Source organism: Arachis ipaensis, chromosome B8 (genome assembly GCF_059453495.1).
Source record: "Arachis ipaensis isolate K30076 ecotype BB chromosome B8, ASM5945349v1, whole genome shotgun sequence".
Classification (NCBI taxonomy): domain Eukaryota; kingdom Viridiplantae; phylum Streptophyta; class Magnoliopsida; order Fabales; family Fabaceae; genus Arachis; species Arachis ipaensis.
Window position 1 is genome coordinate 72,709,643 of NC_142443.1, and position 16,249 is coordinate 72,725,891.

The 16,249-nt window shown below is 36.1% G+C and overlaps 1 protein-coding gene across 1 annotated transcript; it reads left to right on the forward strand.

The window, feature by feature from the left end:
• The first annotated feature begins 11,452 nt into the window (after window positions 1-11,452).
• Window positions 11,453-16,028, forward strand: LOC110265947 (uncharacterized). Its single transcript, XM_021109542.2, has 2 exons — window positions 11,453-12,412; window positions 15,672-16,028. Exons 1-2 carry the CDS (start codon window positions 11,453-11,455, stop codon window positions 15,762-15,764), a joined length of 1,053 nt encoding a protein of 350 aa, XP_020965201.2. The 3' UTR covers window positions 15,765-16,028.
• The last annotated feature ends 221 nt before the right edge of the window (window positions 16,029-16,249 follow it).

A 16,249-nucleotide genomic window follows, 5' to 3' on the forward strand; every position in this document is an offset into this window, starting at 1 on the left:
ATTTATTTTATATTTTAAATTAAAAATAATTAATTGAATTTAGCAATATGTTGATAAACAATGTTCTTAAATATTTTTAATGGAGTACATTTGATTTTAAAATTATTCTACCCTTCAATTTTATCAAAATATCTATTCATATCTATCCCTATTACTTTATAAAATCCCTAATTTCTAACCCTAATTCCCAAAATTAACTCAAAAACCCTATTTCCTAAATTCACAAACAAACCCTAACCCTGCCGCACTCTCCTCAGCGCCGTCACCCTCATCACAAGCGTACAGACTCACCCGCTCTCCCTTAGCCTCACCGCGGCACACACACACTCCTTCTGTCACACACCCACACCTTGTGAATGGAGCTGCACCACGTCTAGCCCGCCTCGCCATCGCCGCTGACGTTGTTGCCAACGAAGAGGACGCCGTCGTCGTTGTTCAAGGAGGAAGGAAGAACCGCGCGAGAGCCAAGGGAGGAGGAAACCTTTGCTGTGTCGCCGCCATGCCTCCATTGCCACCGAATGCCGTCAAGCGCAGAGAGAGAGCCAGACACCGCGAGGAAGAAGCTGCTCGTCGCCATCACAATCACTGTCGTTGGGCCTGTAAATCGCCACTGTGATCTATGCGAGAGGAAGAAGACGCAATCAACGAAGGCAAGAAGGTTCTACCGCTGCCATGTCACTGCTGCCACTGAAGGTCTATCACCGCCAATCCACGCCGCTGCTGAAGATGGTAAGCCAAACCGTCGTTCTTGTTGCTGGAAAAGACCACCGGAGTTGCTGTTCTGGCTCTAGTCTATTACTTTATTTGATTCTGTTCCATTTACACACTTCCTTTGTCACTGCCATCCTTGTTAACGATTTGATTTTTAGTACATTCCTTGTCCTGAATTTTCCAGAGTTGTGTTTGCTCTTGCTTCCTATTCGATTCAAATCCTTTGTCCTGTTGCAACCATCGTCGCTGCCTTAGAAAAGTGAGACTGCTGTTATTTCGGTTATTGCTCCTACTGCTGCTGCTGAGAAGTGATCAGAAAAGCCACTGCTGTTAGTTCGGTTCAAGGTTGCTGCCACTGTGAATTAAAAATAAAAAAAGGCTTTGTTGCGTTTGAATATCAAATTTCGGCTAATCGAGGTAGGGGATTTATTTTTAAAGTTAAACGTTTTTAAGTTAGAATGCCTACAGAGTTATTTTGATAATTGCAAATGGTTAACAATGGTTAAGAATTTCTTAATTGACATGAATGACTTGAAATGCATTTGAAATTAGTTAGTTGTTGTGATTATTTTGAGCTGTGATTAAACTTAGATGCTGTTGTGAACAATGATTTAGTATAATTTATTAAATTGAAATATGCCAAGTTAATTATTGAAAAGCTGTCGTATGAATATTCGATGAATTGAGTTTGGATGGTTGCTGTGAATGTAATTGGTTTTGTTGTTATGAGAAACTAATTGATAGAAATAAGCTTGGTTTGAGGTTGAGAAATTTGGATTAAGTTTGATGATGTCTTAGTGTTTCAATTGGAGTATTGAATTCAGGTTATGGTTGTGAATGTTTTTGGGCTTTATTGTGAGTGTTTGAAGCTGTAATTGATATTAGTTTTTCTGATTTTGATGGATTGTTGAAAAGTTCTGACTCTATACTAAATTAGTTGAGTTGTGTGGCTGAAATTATGATTGGAATGATTGAGATTTTTGATTGGAACTTTGGTTGGAATTCGTTGATTTTGTGAAATTGAATTATAAATTGTTTGATGAGAGATTATTATGATTTCTGTATTTTGATGGATCAAATTGAAATCGTTGCTGTTGAATTGGTTTACTGTAATAGACTTAGTTAGGGATTAATTGAAATTGGGCTTAAGGAATAATTGGAAGACTGAATCTTGAAATGTTGCACTAATTGCTAAAAATCTGATTTTTAAAATTAAAAGATAACTTTGGAAGTAAATCAGTTATTCAACGATAATCGAAATGATATGAGAGTAAAGGCTGAGTAAACTATAATAAAAGTTGTTGTTGGGATTCAATTTTGAGAAGTTTGAATTAACTATAGAACTAGTTATTATTTTTCAAAATGTAAAACTTAATTTTCTGCATTACTTTTAAATGAAGCCGGAGACTTTGAAAATCTATAATTAATTCTGTGATGATCGGAATTGCGTGGGACCAAGTTTGGATTAAGCTTGGGAATACAGATAACTGGACTGGTGAATTTGAGACTTTTTCATTAAGTTTATGATTTATGGTGAATTTTTGAATTATGAATGTCAAATCTGGATTTCTGCAGAACGCTTAACACAGCAGCAACTTGTTTCCTCTATTAGAAATTCACCAGTTTGAATTTTAAATGGAACCAATTTTAAATGAAACTCTGGTCCTAGTACATTAATTTCATAAAAATTTAGAATTGTTAGAGTTGTAGTTTTAAAGATATGGATTTTTAAAGTAAGATGTATTGTGCAGTAAAAATCAGGTTTTGTTTTCTAAGTCGGTAACTTTGAGACTTTATAATTTTTAATTCTGGAATGATATTGAGATGAAACTAATTGGAGGTGAAATTTGAGTATGTTTAGTATATATGATTTAAAATTCAGGGTTTTCCATGTTTTAATAAGTGAGTTATGGGACTTGAAAGAGGTTGTGTTCAATGATTTGTAAAACAGACTTCAGCAGAAAATTACCTAACTTCCAAGCTACGTAACTCCTTCATTAAAAATGGTATGACCCTGGAACCAATTGAGAAAGAAATTTGGATAAGTTATGTTTAACCACATTAATTTTGAAGGTGGTTGGATTTAATTTGGATTTTATATGAAATTTCGCATGTTGTACGCTGCTGCTGTCTTCTGGTTTTAAGGCACTACAGAGCAGTCATGGTTTTGCTTATATTCCCGAAGCTAGAGCCAGCGAAAAATTATGATTTTTAGTTTAATAGAAAGCTTAATCTGACATGGTCGCATGGATACAAGGTTTGCGTAATTCCAAATTCGTTTGATATTTTAAAAATAAAACTGAAAATTAGACTGCTGATGTTGTTTTGGTGATTACTTGGATATGAAATTTGAAAAATAGATTTTCTATACTATTATCAAATATTTTTGAGAATATATTGTTGTGGCAATTGTTGAGAAAGGTTTGATGAGATGTTGAGAAAGAGGGAACCCGTAAGGGTGGTTAAGTCCGAGTTTTAGGGAAGGTGCTGTCAAAATTTTATAAAAATCTGAGGTTTTATTCGAAAAGTCATTTTAAAAGATTTGAACTTGAAAAATTATATTATTTATGTTTTATCTAAATAAGAGAAGAATTATACTATTTAGAATTTGGAATTATCAAGGAAAGGTTTATGTTTCAAGTTTGAATTATTTAAGAAAGGAATTATGTTTTGAATTCAATTTAATATGAAAAGAGTTATGCTTTGGGCTTGAAATAGAGGATTACTTTTCAGGAGTTTGGTGAATTTTATAATATTTGAATCCGAATGATAAAGAGAAATGGTTTGAGCTAAGATATTGTAAAAGTGAAAGATGTGAAGTTTGTATAGTATGATTGAATTTGTATAGTATAATTGAACAGAGAAAGAAAGAGGTACTGCCTAAGAATGTTAAAGTGATAATGAATGATTATAATGAGAATGATTATGTGATGATCTGCTGCGTAAAGGCTGTCAGATAGATGGTGGTATGACCACAGAATGTTTTCCAGTATTACACAGCTATTGAGAGCTGTACCTGCAACTGATAACCTGGGATCACTTGCAGAGGATATTAATTCATACACGGCTAGAATGCCGCACCTGTAAGGCAAGGATTGCTTAAAGAGAATATGATTTCATACACGGCTGGAATGCCGCCACCTGTAAGGCATAGTTTGCTTACAGAGGATATGATGCATATGTCAGTTAGTGAGAACTGTACCTATGCCTGGAAAACCATACCCGTTTCAGCTTCTTCGGGTTACGTCGGGAGCGGGTAGAAACCGACAAATGAGCTTATTACCTGCACTAGGGCTAGACATGCATCATCCTTATTTGCGCATCTACATTTGATTGTGTTTGCTTGTCTTATTTCTTTGTAATTGTGTTGCTTGTCTTGTTGTAATTTGTTTGTATGTTGAATTAAATCTCTTGCTTGTACTTTTAGTTTCTGAATGTTTTAAAGAGATTAATAATTGACATGATTGAGAATTAATTGACTGAAAAATAATTGATATAATTAATCTTGTCATTGAGATCTGTTTTGAGTTTAGGAAGAGGTGATCAATTAGTTAAAGTAAAGCTAAGAGTACATCCAAAAGGTTTGATGAAATATAGTTTCCTTGAGTATGTTAATTATTTGCATTTTATTTCATTACTTTTACGACATTCCCATTCCCTACTGAGAATTTGTGGTTTGTTCTCATCCCAAAAATCCTCCACCTTTTCAGTGACACAGGTTCGAAGACACAGTGTGAAGCTGCGGGTGATTATAGAATTTATTTATGAGTTAAGTGTGAGTTAATTTGCTTTCATAGAGTTCCCTCGCCCTTATTGCTTACGATTTTTATTTTATATAGAGGGATATGATTTGTATCTGAGTTTTATTTGAAATCTTTTGTATGACAGATATTATTATTAATAATTATGTGATTATTACTACTTGGAAATGTTTGATATATGATTTTGTTAATTAGAAACAAAAATTTTCTGGAGTTTTCCATAAAATAGAAGTGCGATATCGAACTAAAGGCTCAATATTAAATAGTTAATAAAAGAAATAGGTTAGTAACTCCTTACTTTTGGTATGATCATGACGTACTAGAAGTTAGGTCGTTACATGAGGTCTGTGGCAAGAGTATCCAGCTTGCATCCCTTCGGATCAATAGAGCGTGCAGGCGCTGGTACCCGGACAGAAATCCGAGCAGTATATCTCAGGGGTTCCCATATGAGGATTCCGATGGGCGACGTCTCCATGGAGATGTGTCGGGTTAGCAGTTGAATCGACAATGTGATATCACAGCCAGTAGGACAAGCATTCATCATATGCATTTTCTATCTGTTTGTATGCTTTGACTACTTGAAATGGCTTGCCTATTTGTATAACATGCCTATGTACTATTTGAATTATTGTCCTTATATGATTCTACTTGTGATTTTCTTGCATTGTAATTAATTGTGTTTTCTACTGGGATTGAGGAGGTTTGGAAGGCGATGGTGATTGGATCGCATGGAGAATAGGTTGGTGAAGGCTATGGGACAGCGGTGTTTGATTAGAGTAGAAATTCCCTAAGATAGATTACCCGGCTTATTTATGTTAAGGTTTATATAATCATGCTTATCTGTTTTAGTATGCCTTAAGATTGAATCTTGTGATGGATATGGAGCTTAGGATTGCCTTTGGCGTCCCGGGGTCTTATATCCTACATCACTGGGCACTGTTACATACTGAGAACCTCCGGTTCTCATACCATATTTCTGTTATGTTTTTCAGATGCAAGTTGCAACCCACCTAGGTGAGTTGCACTTTTGTATTTTGGTTTTGCCTAGAGGCTTGTATTTGAGAGAACAAAATTGTATAAGCTGTTTTTACTGTCTGGTTCTTTCTGGTCTGTATATGGCTAGCCGGCTTAAACTCCGCGAGCCGTGGCTAGATTCTTATGATATTACACTATTATATATTGATACACCTTATCTATATCTTGTGCTTTAAGTTAGAATCTTTGTTAGTGCGTTTTGCGCTTTATAAATCCTATTTTTGAGGTATATCCTTCATCGGACTTCTAGATTAAACTATTCTTTCTATATATATTATATGTATGAGCTTAGAACTGTCGTAATCTCTGATTAACATTTGCTTTACGACGCGAGGTAAAGCTTAGGCTAATTAGGGTGTTACACTTAACACTCCCTGTTAATTTGATTTGAATTGTGATTAATCTTTATTTTAAACTTTGATGTTGGCTGATTGTGGGTTTGGGACTATTCTTGCAATGCCAATTCTATTTTGAGAAAAATTACTAACCCACTTTAGGCCATCTATCAGTCCCCTTCCCCTTGAGTTCGGCTAATTAGAGTTCTAGGAGGCGCAGACAATTTTTGACGTTTTCTTCTTCAGCAGCTCAATCAGAAAGCTTCTCCGGAGCTTCTGTTGTTTTAATTTTATACAGAAGTAGGATTTGGTAATTTTATAATAATTAAATATGAATTTGATAAGTAAATGTTGGTTTGATTGATTATTAGTTAAGCTTGATTAAATTTATGTTGAAATTTTGTTGAATTATTGTTTGTGAATTGTGGTTCGGCCATGAAGAATAGCCCAGTTGGAGTTATTTTGATTATTTTAGGGCTATTGTGAATGAGAATTTGATTAAAATTGATGAGGTTTGATGGCAGAGAGATTAAATGAAAAGCGGCGAAAAATTGGGAATAGTAAAGCTTAAAAACGGACTGAAAACTCAAGCTGAAAACTTGAAGAATTTTGGAAATTGGGTTCAGTCTTTTGGTAAAGTTATAATCAGGAAAATAAAATTTATATTTGAGATTGAAATAGTAATCTAATAAAAATTTATATTTGATTTACTTGCTTTGAGTTTTAATTCCCTTGCATGCTTATTTAATTTCTTGCATTTTAATTTCTTGCAATCTTAACCCCCTTGATCTCATAGCCAATAATTGAACATTTTATTGTAATTCCTAGGGAGAACGACCCGGGACTTAATACTCCCGGTTAATTTGATTTGAATTGTGACTAATCTTTATTTTAAACTTTGATGTTGGTTGATTATGGATTTGGGACTATTCTTGCAATGCCAATTCTATTTTGAGAAAAATTCCTAACCCACTTTAGGCCATCTATCAAGTTTTTGGCACCGTTACTAGGGAGTTGCAATAGTGTTATATTCTATTGTTATTATGTGAATATGTGAATAGTTTACTTTTGATTGATTGCTTATTTTTGCTAGTTTTAGGAGTTTATTTTGCTTGTTCTTACTATCTTTTGTTTTTATTTTCTTTTTCTCCTATGAATTCTCACCCATTGCACTATGAGTTTGGTTGCTATTGTGTTATAGGAATTGGAAATTTCAATTGTTTGTCACCTAGATGGAATGAAGAGGATCAACAAGAAGATTGGGTGCACAAATTTTGGAATCTCAAAAGTCATGAAAATTGCAAACATGGGTGGAAATTGTAACACCCCAATTACCCTAATCCTTACCTCTAGCCGTAAAGCAAAGGTTAATCAGAGATTACAATAGTCCTAAAGGTTTTACATATTTATATATAGAAAGAAATAATATATTCTAGAAGCCTGATGAAGGATTTAGCTCAAAAACGAAATTTCAGAAGCACGAAACGTTCACACGAAACTAACGCACAAGACTCAAGGTTTAGATGAAAGAATAAAGCATATATATAGATACAATATTATTATAGTCATAGCGAACTAGCCGCAGCTCGCGGAGTTTAAGCCGACTAGTTACAAATAGGAAGATACAGAGGTTTAGAATTTAAAAAAAATAGCTTATACAACCTATCTCTCAAATAAGAGCCTCTAAGGCCATAAAGATAAATGTACAAAAGGTGAAAGAACACTATGACGAAAGTAAAACAGAATTAAACAAGGAATGAACCATACTCCGCTCTCTTACCATATCCGCAATCTCACAAAGTAGATTACGACCTACATCTGAAAAATAATAACAAAGTATGGAACGATAACCGGAGGTTCTCAGTATGGTAACAGTGCCCAATGATGTAAGATGTAAGGTTCCGAGACGCCGAAGGCAATCCTAGAACTTCACATCACATATAGATATTCAAGCTTAGAACAAAAAAAATAAATATATATATAACAAACTTAAACCATAAACCGGGTTATCTAAACTTAGGGGAATTCTAACTAAAACTAATCACACCGCTATATCCCACAGCCCTCACCAACCTAACCTCCGTGCGATCCCATCGCCATCGCCTACCTAACCTCCTCAACACCAGACAATCACAATTAATACAAACAAGTAAAACACAATAATATTCATATACAACAAGTAGTTCAAGAAGCAGATAAGCATGTTATTCAATTAGGCAAACTCAAGTAAACAAAGCAATTAAGCATATAGAAGATGCACACGATGAATGTCTGTCCTATTGGCTGTGATATCACATGTCGGTTACTGCCAACCCGACAGAAAACCCGGTCGACAACTCCCGGATTAATCTCTCTATTGCGCATAAGGAGGAAAATTTTGAGGAAGAGTGCCCTACTACCTTCACCTTTCAGAGGGAAATATATCGAGGGAGAGTGCCCTACCACCTTCCTCTGGTTGTCGCATAATTTCGAGGGTTAGTGCCCTACCATCTTGCAATCAGAGAGAAGTCGCATTTTCAGGAGGAATAGTTCTGGGGGATAAGTGCCCTACCACCTTCTCCTTTCAGAGGGAAATATATCGAGGGAGAGTGCCCTACCACCTTCCTCTAGTTGCGAAAAGTATGAGTGAGAAGCCTAACTTCACTCTCACATCCGAACGTAGGCGGGATTCTGCCACAGCCCCTACGACGGATAATAATGCATATTATAATTACATATTCAATCTCAGAAGCCACTCCTCATAACATACTTCCACTCATACTCATTCCATCAACTTAGCCATTCACCATTTTCACTACTCTTCCTTCTCTCTCAACCAAACTTAACATCAATACATCAGAAATCTAAACCACCGTTCTCTAACTTTTCAATATAATCACCAACTAAAACCCTTAGCCTATTTCCTTTATCCCCATACTCAAATCTAAGCCCAAAAGCCTTAAAAGGGTGTTATAGAAGCTTACGACCTTGTTGGGAAGGTGAAGTAGTTGAAAACAAGGTTTAAAATTATAAAATAGGGCATGTGTGTCCGCACAGAGGTGTGCGTGCGCACGCCCAGGCAAATTTTGAAAGTGTGCGTACGCATAAGGGTGTGCGTACGCACAGGTACTAAAATATACAAGCCTGTTCACTCGCACAAGCTGTGCGAGCGCCCCCAACAGACGACCCTTCCCTACTTGTGCGTGCGCACAGGGCTGTGCGTCCGCACAGGTCATAATTCTTCATTGATGTGCGCACGCACAACCTATGCTAGTGCTGCCACCAGAGCCCTTTCCCCTGCCTGTGCGTACGCACAGGTCCGTGCATCCACACAGAATAACATTTTTGCAGAGTTGTGCGTGCGCACATATCAGAAAATCTTAAAATTCTGCAACTTTGCAGAATTTCAGATTTTTAACACCAACTTTGAATGATCATAACTTCCTCTACAAAATTCCAAATTTCACAAACTTTATATCGATTTAAAGTGTTTTCAAAGATCTTTAATTCTAGACAAATTTCATCAGATTTTAAAAATCGAGGCAAAAGTTATGATCAGACAAATTTCACAAAAAATCTATTTTTACCAAAAGCCTCAAAACTCCAATTTTTCCAAAACTCACAATTCAAAATCAAACCAATGACAATCCAAACATTACCAAAACAACATAAAAGCCCATACCCTCCTTTTTCCAACTCAACCATCCATAATCCCAATTAGACTACTCAATACCATCAAATTTCTTACTCATCAACATCCAAAACCATCATAAATAATCTTTAACCAACATCAAACATCAACAACTATTTCAAAGTCTTCATCACTTAACCTCAACATTAACAATCATTATCCATACTCGTATTACCACACTCAACATACACACTCACCAACATCAACCAACATCACAATTATAATTAGCACCAATAACATCAATATTCCCCATCAACCTTTATAATCATTAAATACCAACGACATCATTATTCATCATCAACCCTTAAATACCAACAACCTCATCAACAACACTAATCATCAATACTCATTAACACCACAATTCCCAATAATCATCCTCAACCACAATAATCCAATACAACCCACAATTATCATCAATTCACATATAAATATTCATACACCAATAACATTCAATCCTATCTTAGGGTCAACTAGCCTAAGTGTCCATAAATATTACATATTACATAAAGAAAACTAAAACCATACCTTGGCCGATTTCCAAAATGTTCCAAACATCAAAATGAAGCCACCAAGCTTGCTCCAATGCCTCAACCAACTCCAACCAACACCAAAGCTCAAACTAACAACACATATATCACCAAAATCAAAATCTAAGATACATAAAACAACTAAACACAATGGTTTAGTGAAACCTTACCTTATCCAACGTGAGTAGGGGTAAAATCCATCAATTATCCACTACTAGAGATCACCTAAACAAGCAAAATGATAAAATCTACTCAAAAACTAAACCCAAAACGAACAGAACTTAGGGCACGAAACTGGAGCATGAAGAGAGAGATCTTACCAAATTTCTTTAGATAAAAAGGAAGAGCTCGTCGAGAGCTTCGCGTGGCCATAAACAGTTCGTCAATTAAAGCTCCGTAGCTCAAGATATGGCTCCCGAAAAATGGAGGTGAATAATGTCACTTCCTTCTTCCTCTCTTCTTTCATAACTAGCGCCCTTTTCTTTGTGGGTTGTTGAAAATGAGCTTATGGCTCAATGGCTCATTAAAGAGTGCTTTTATATGTTGGGTTTTGGGCCCAATTTGGGCCCGATCTAACCCGTTAGCGTTTTTAGCCCGTTCGGCCCAACTTTGGGCCAAACCTTTAACACTAACGCCCGGTTTTCCATTCCTAATATGTTTCTAGGATTTTCGACTGTTTTCACTTTTTCTCGCACAGAACCAGACAAACTTAAACCGGTTTAACCGATTCAACTGCCGATTCGCGATTTTTCACGATTTTTCGCAGAAAACACATTTTCTGACTCAAAAGGACTTACTGAGTCCGAAAATCATATTTAAATCCCCAAATTCTCATTCTAACTTTCCATAACTTAATTTGGGTATTTAAATTATTTTATTCGTGAAAAACCCGATTCTTACAGAAATTATAGGAAGAGTGGAAGCACAAACCTCCTTGATGGAAGCTTCCCCAATTGTCTAACTTAAAGACAATAAAAAGAAGTACTTGGTGGGAGACACCCTACCATGATAAAACTTTCTAACTTTCTTCCTTTATTTCGTTCTTGTAAATATGTCTCTTGGTTGTTAGTTTGACTTAATAGATTTTTGTTTCAAAATGCATATTTGAATAATTAGTAATTTTGTTTAAATTGCCTTTCTGACTTGAATTACATGTTTAAAATTTTTAATTAGTTTTTGAATGGTTAAAACAGTTTTGATAAATTTTTGTTTTGAAGTGCATATTAAAAGTGCTTTGAATAGTGTATGATTTTAATTTAAAAAATAAAATTTTGCACAATTTTAAAAGTAATGTAAATAGTTACATATTTTTATTAATTTCTTATTTATATGCATTTTGAAGTGTTGGGTGAAACTCAATTTTAAAAAAAAAATTCAAAAAATCACTTAGTACGTACGCACATGCTAGTGCGTATGCATGCACGTCCTCTCACAGCGTTCGCACAGAATGTGCATACGCACAATTGCCCATTTTCCCTTCTGTGCTTACGCCTAGGAGGTGATGCGTATGCACAAATACGAGGTTCCATCTCTTCTCGCGTCACTTCCTCTTCTCCTTCCCTGCTTCACCATCACACCCAGCTCCGACGCAACATCACCCCTCCTCTTTTTCACTGTCTCACCCTACCGAACCGCCGTTTCCTCTCTCCCTCACCACTGTCTCCAGTCTCCACCACCGACGAACCCCCTCTCCCTTTCCTTCTCTCCTTCCTCAAACACGCAACCTCTTTGTTTCCCTTCACCTCCGCCCATCCCAGAACCCACAGCGCTAGCTCCTCCACGCCGTCGTCCACCATCACCTTCGCGTCAACCACCTCCACCACGCCAGCAACCCTAATCGCGGTCCTCACCTCCAGCCACCGCCGCCTGCTCAGAACCGCAATCATCACAGACCCTATTGTCGCGTTTCCTCTTCTCCCTTACCATCGCCTCCGTCAAAACCCAGAGCAGCGGTGGCTAGATTCCCCTCTTTCTCCCCTCTCTCTGACTGGCGAACCTGGACCATCGTCGCCTTCCGTTTCAACGCCGCCGCACATACCCATCGCACAGCCCCCCTTCTTTCTTCTTTCCCCTGCGCCACCTTCCTGCGTCCGAGCCTCTTCCCCCTGTCTGAACCACCACCACGAACCAACCCCCCCCCCCCCCCCCCACACACGAGCCCCAACCCCCTTGCTCCATTTCCCTCCCCCTGTTCTCTCGATTGCCTTCGAACAGCAAGAACAGGGCGTCTCCCCTGTTTCTCAGCCTTGCAACGCAGCGCTACCGTTCTTTGCCGCTTCAGTCTCTGAGTATCACCGCTGGTGCCGCCACTTTGGCTGGCCGCTTCCACCCTTCCTTCCCCTTCCCTTCCTCTGCTCTGATTCTGCTTCCCAGGTTTAACCATTTTCTTTTTCCTTTATTTTGTTCTGTTTCGTTTATCATATTACAGCTAGTTAGGTCATTTTGTTTAGCTTAATTTAGTTAGTTTATGCCTGTTTAGTTGATTAGGGTGTTAGAGAATCTGGCGTGGATAGTTGATGTAGGTCTGTAATTATGATTGCTGCTGCTGTTCAGAATGATTTTCTTTCTTCCCTGAATGCTGCCATGGATGAACTTGTTTATTGTGCTGTTTTGGTGTTGAATTCTAGACTTGTGATTGCTGTTTATTGTATTTTTGTTTATTGTCCAAAATAGATGCTGTGAAAGTGTTACTGTTTCATTAATTTTTCTTGGTTTGTTGTTGCTGAGTGCTGCCCTACTTGTTGCTTGGTCCATATTATATGAACTGCAATGATTTCAGTTTGTGAAACTGGTTAAGTCATATGAATTCTTTTTACTGCTTGCTTGAACCTGGGAAACATGCTATTTACTGCTGCTATTTGGGAATGACTGATTTTATATTTGTGATTGGTTTGTTTGTTGTTAGTGATGAATTGCCCCTGTGTTAATTTGGTTTGTTGATGCTGCTGCATAGTTGTTTATTACTACTTTGTTCTTGCTGATGGCTGTTATTTGGAATGCACAAGTGCTGGTTTGCTTATGCAGTGATGATCTTGACCAAATTCTGAATTTAAGATCTTATTGCTGCTGATTTCTTGTTTCAAGTTGAACTTCATTCTTGGATTGAGCTATGTGTAATTGTTTGAATTTTTATTACTCGTAATTGATTGCTGAATTCAATGAAGGAATGCTGACTGAATCAGTTACTGTTGTTCCTTGTGCTGTTTTGGTGCTATGTTTTTAGGCCATTATTTTTCTGTTATTTGTCTAACAAAAAGAATGCTGCTGCCTGGTTATCTGTTTTTGCTGAGTGCTATTGGCTGAGTTTCTGGTTAAATTTGCACTTCATTGTTGGATTCAATTATGCTTAATTGTTTGAACTCATGCTGCTTCTGGAATGGTTATTGAACTCAATGAAAAGAATGCTGCTTGATGCTGTTGGTTTAGTTTAAATTGTTATTGATGTTATGTTGCTGTTTTATTGATTTACTTTTGTGCTAAACTGGATTGTTTGATGCTGCTACATAGTTGTATTACTGCCTTATTCTTGTTAAAGGCTTCTGCTAGAATGATGCTGATTTTCTTGAATTTGAATTCAATTGTCAATTGCACCATTTCAATTTTCCATTTTGTTCTTGCTTCAAGATTGATTGCTGCTGTGTTCGTGCTGATTGCCATTGTTTGGATGAGTCCAGAATGTTATTTGTGCAGTCATGAATTTTGAGAATTTTTGTTTTAATTTGAACCTAATCACTTGATTCAGTTAGTTGCATTTGTCTGGATTCATGCTGCTTGCTTGTGGAGTAGTTATTGAATTCAATGGAAAGAATCCTGACTGAATCAATTACTGTTGTTTTTTGTTGCTGTGCTTTTGTTCATGGCTGTTTGGGATGAACCAGCTGCTAAATATTGTTGATGGTTGCTTGTGTAGTGATGATTTTTGCTTAATGTATGAATTTAAGTTGTTTTTGCTGCTGTTTTGTTCCAATTTGAACTCAATCACTTGATTCAAGATGCTTAGTTGTTTAAATTCATGTTGAATACTTGTGATTGGTTGTTAAATTCAAAGAACAGAATGCTGCCCTGTTGTTAATTATTGCTTTTTCTTGTTGGTGGCTGGTTTTTGAAACGAACAATCCCTAGCTATGGCTGTTGCAGTGATGATGATCTTGATAAATTTATGAATTCGAGTTGTTATTGCTGCTGGATTGTTCATTATTACTGTTTTGATGCTGTATGTTGGGCCATTGATTGCTGTTTTGTTGCTGAATGATGCTGCCTTTCTTCAATTTGAATTAAATTGTCAATTGCTCAAGTTCAATTATCCATTTTGTTCTTGCTTCAAGTTTGACTGCTGCTGATTTTTCAATCCATGTTGGCTCATTTGCTTACTTCCCATGCTTACATATCTGGTTTTGGTGTTTTTAATTGTCAATGAACTCATATGGAATCTGAATTGATTGATTGAGTTTGGGAAATAGCCAATTTGCTGCTGAAATGCTGCTGGATTTTTCCTAACCTTGTTTCATTAAATGACATTGTTTTATTTGGTCCAACAAGATTCTATTTGACGGATTTCTGTGTTAATAGAATCTTGTTTGCTAAATGGTTTTGGAAAACTCCTCAAGAACTTCTTTGAAAGTTTTGGTCATGCTTCTAACTTTCTTTGCTTGCTTGTGATGCTAATTTACTTCTATGCATTGAATAGTTCAAGTGAATTTTTAAATTGACCATAAGCTTGAAATTCTTTGGAAAATTTGAGACTCTTTTGCATAAACTCACACGTTTGAAGGTTTTTAATCTATGTGGCTGATTTGATTCATTCTATTCATGCCTAATATTAAGTCACATAGATCATGAGGTTTTCAATTCTTGTTTCAACTTGTGACTTTCATGCCTCATTGGAATTTGGTGTTTGAATGTTCTTTAGCTTGTTTCTCTATGTTTCTAACTTTGTCAATGCCAAATTGTTTTAATTTATGCCAATTACTTGTGATTGATATTTACTTGATTATGTGCTCTACACATATATGTGCATTACTTGTTTTGGCATCTTGAATTTTTTTCAGAAGTGAATAGAAACTTGCTTGTTTTGAAATTTTTGAAACTTTTTAGAATTAAGGAACTTGTGATTATGCACCTAACTTTTGATTTTTCTTCCATTCTTTTTACTAACTTTTTCTTTCTTTTTACATAACGTTTAACCTTTGTTTTCTTTTTCAACTAACTTTTTCTTTTTCTTCACCTAACCTTTAATTTTTCTTTTCCTTTTCAACTAACATTAATTTCTAACTTTTCATAACTTTTGACATTTTCTTTTCTTTTTCAACTAACTTCTTCTTCTTAACATAACTTTTGACTATCTTTTCTTTTTTTTCATTTTCAACTAGCTATTTTCTTTTTACTCACATAACTTTTAACTTTCCTTTTACCTTTCAACTAACACTAACTTTTTAACGGTTTCCTTTCTCTTCGTGCATAGCAACAATGCTCCTTTCTTCTCTTTACCTTTGATAAACAAGTTAGTTATCTTGGATTGATTGGAAGTTTCTTCTGATTACTTTCAACTTGAATCTCATGCATGTTTCCATTCAAATTTTTATTATCTGTTCACTTCATATGCTGTTTTGTGACTTGGTTCTTCCTTTCTTAGCACCACCATCGTTCTTGCAGCCATTCTATCACCCGAGACCCACCAGCAGACGGAAGAGCCAATGATAGCAACGATTCTTTCCACTCCGCTTGATCTGAGCACTGAGGACGGTGCTACATCTCAAGTGTGGGGAGGTTGTTCATCTTCAGCAAGCATATTTTGGGTGAAAAATTCCATTTCCGAACACTTTTAGTTTAGTTTTTTTTTGTGCTTTTTAGTTGTTTTGTATATATTTTATCTTTTTGAAAACCTTTTTGCTTAGTTTTTGCACTTTCTTAGTTTATTGCACATTTTAATTTTGCTTGTACATAACCTAGTATTATATTATAGTGATGCATATCTTTACATTTTGCTTTTGATTTTAGCATTTCCATATGCTTTTTAGTTTTTTAGCTATGATTGTGATTTGGGATGATGTGATGATTGCATCTAGTTTGATATCCTATACTCTTGTTATCTTGGTTTGATTGAAATTAGGAATTAAACTTAGGATTTTTGACCTTTTCCATCCAATCACACTATATACATATATAGAATAAATGTTAGTCAATTTAATGAAATTTCCAAGAAACTTACTT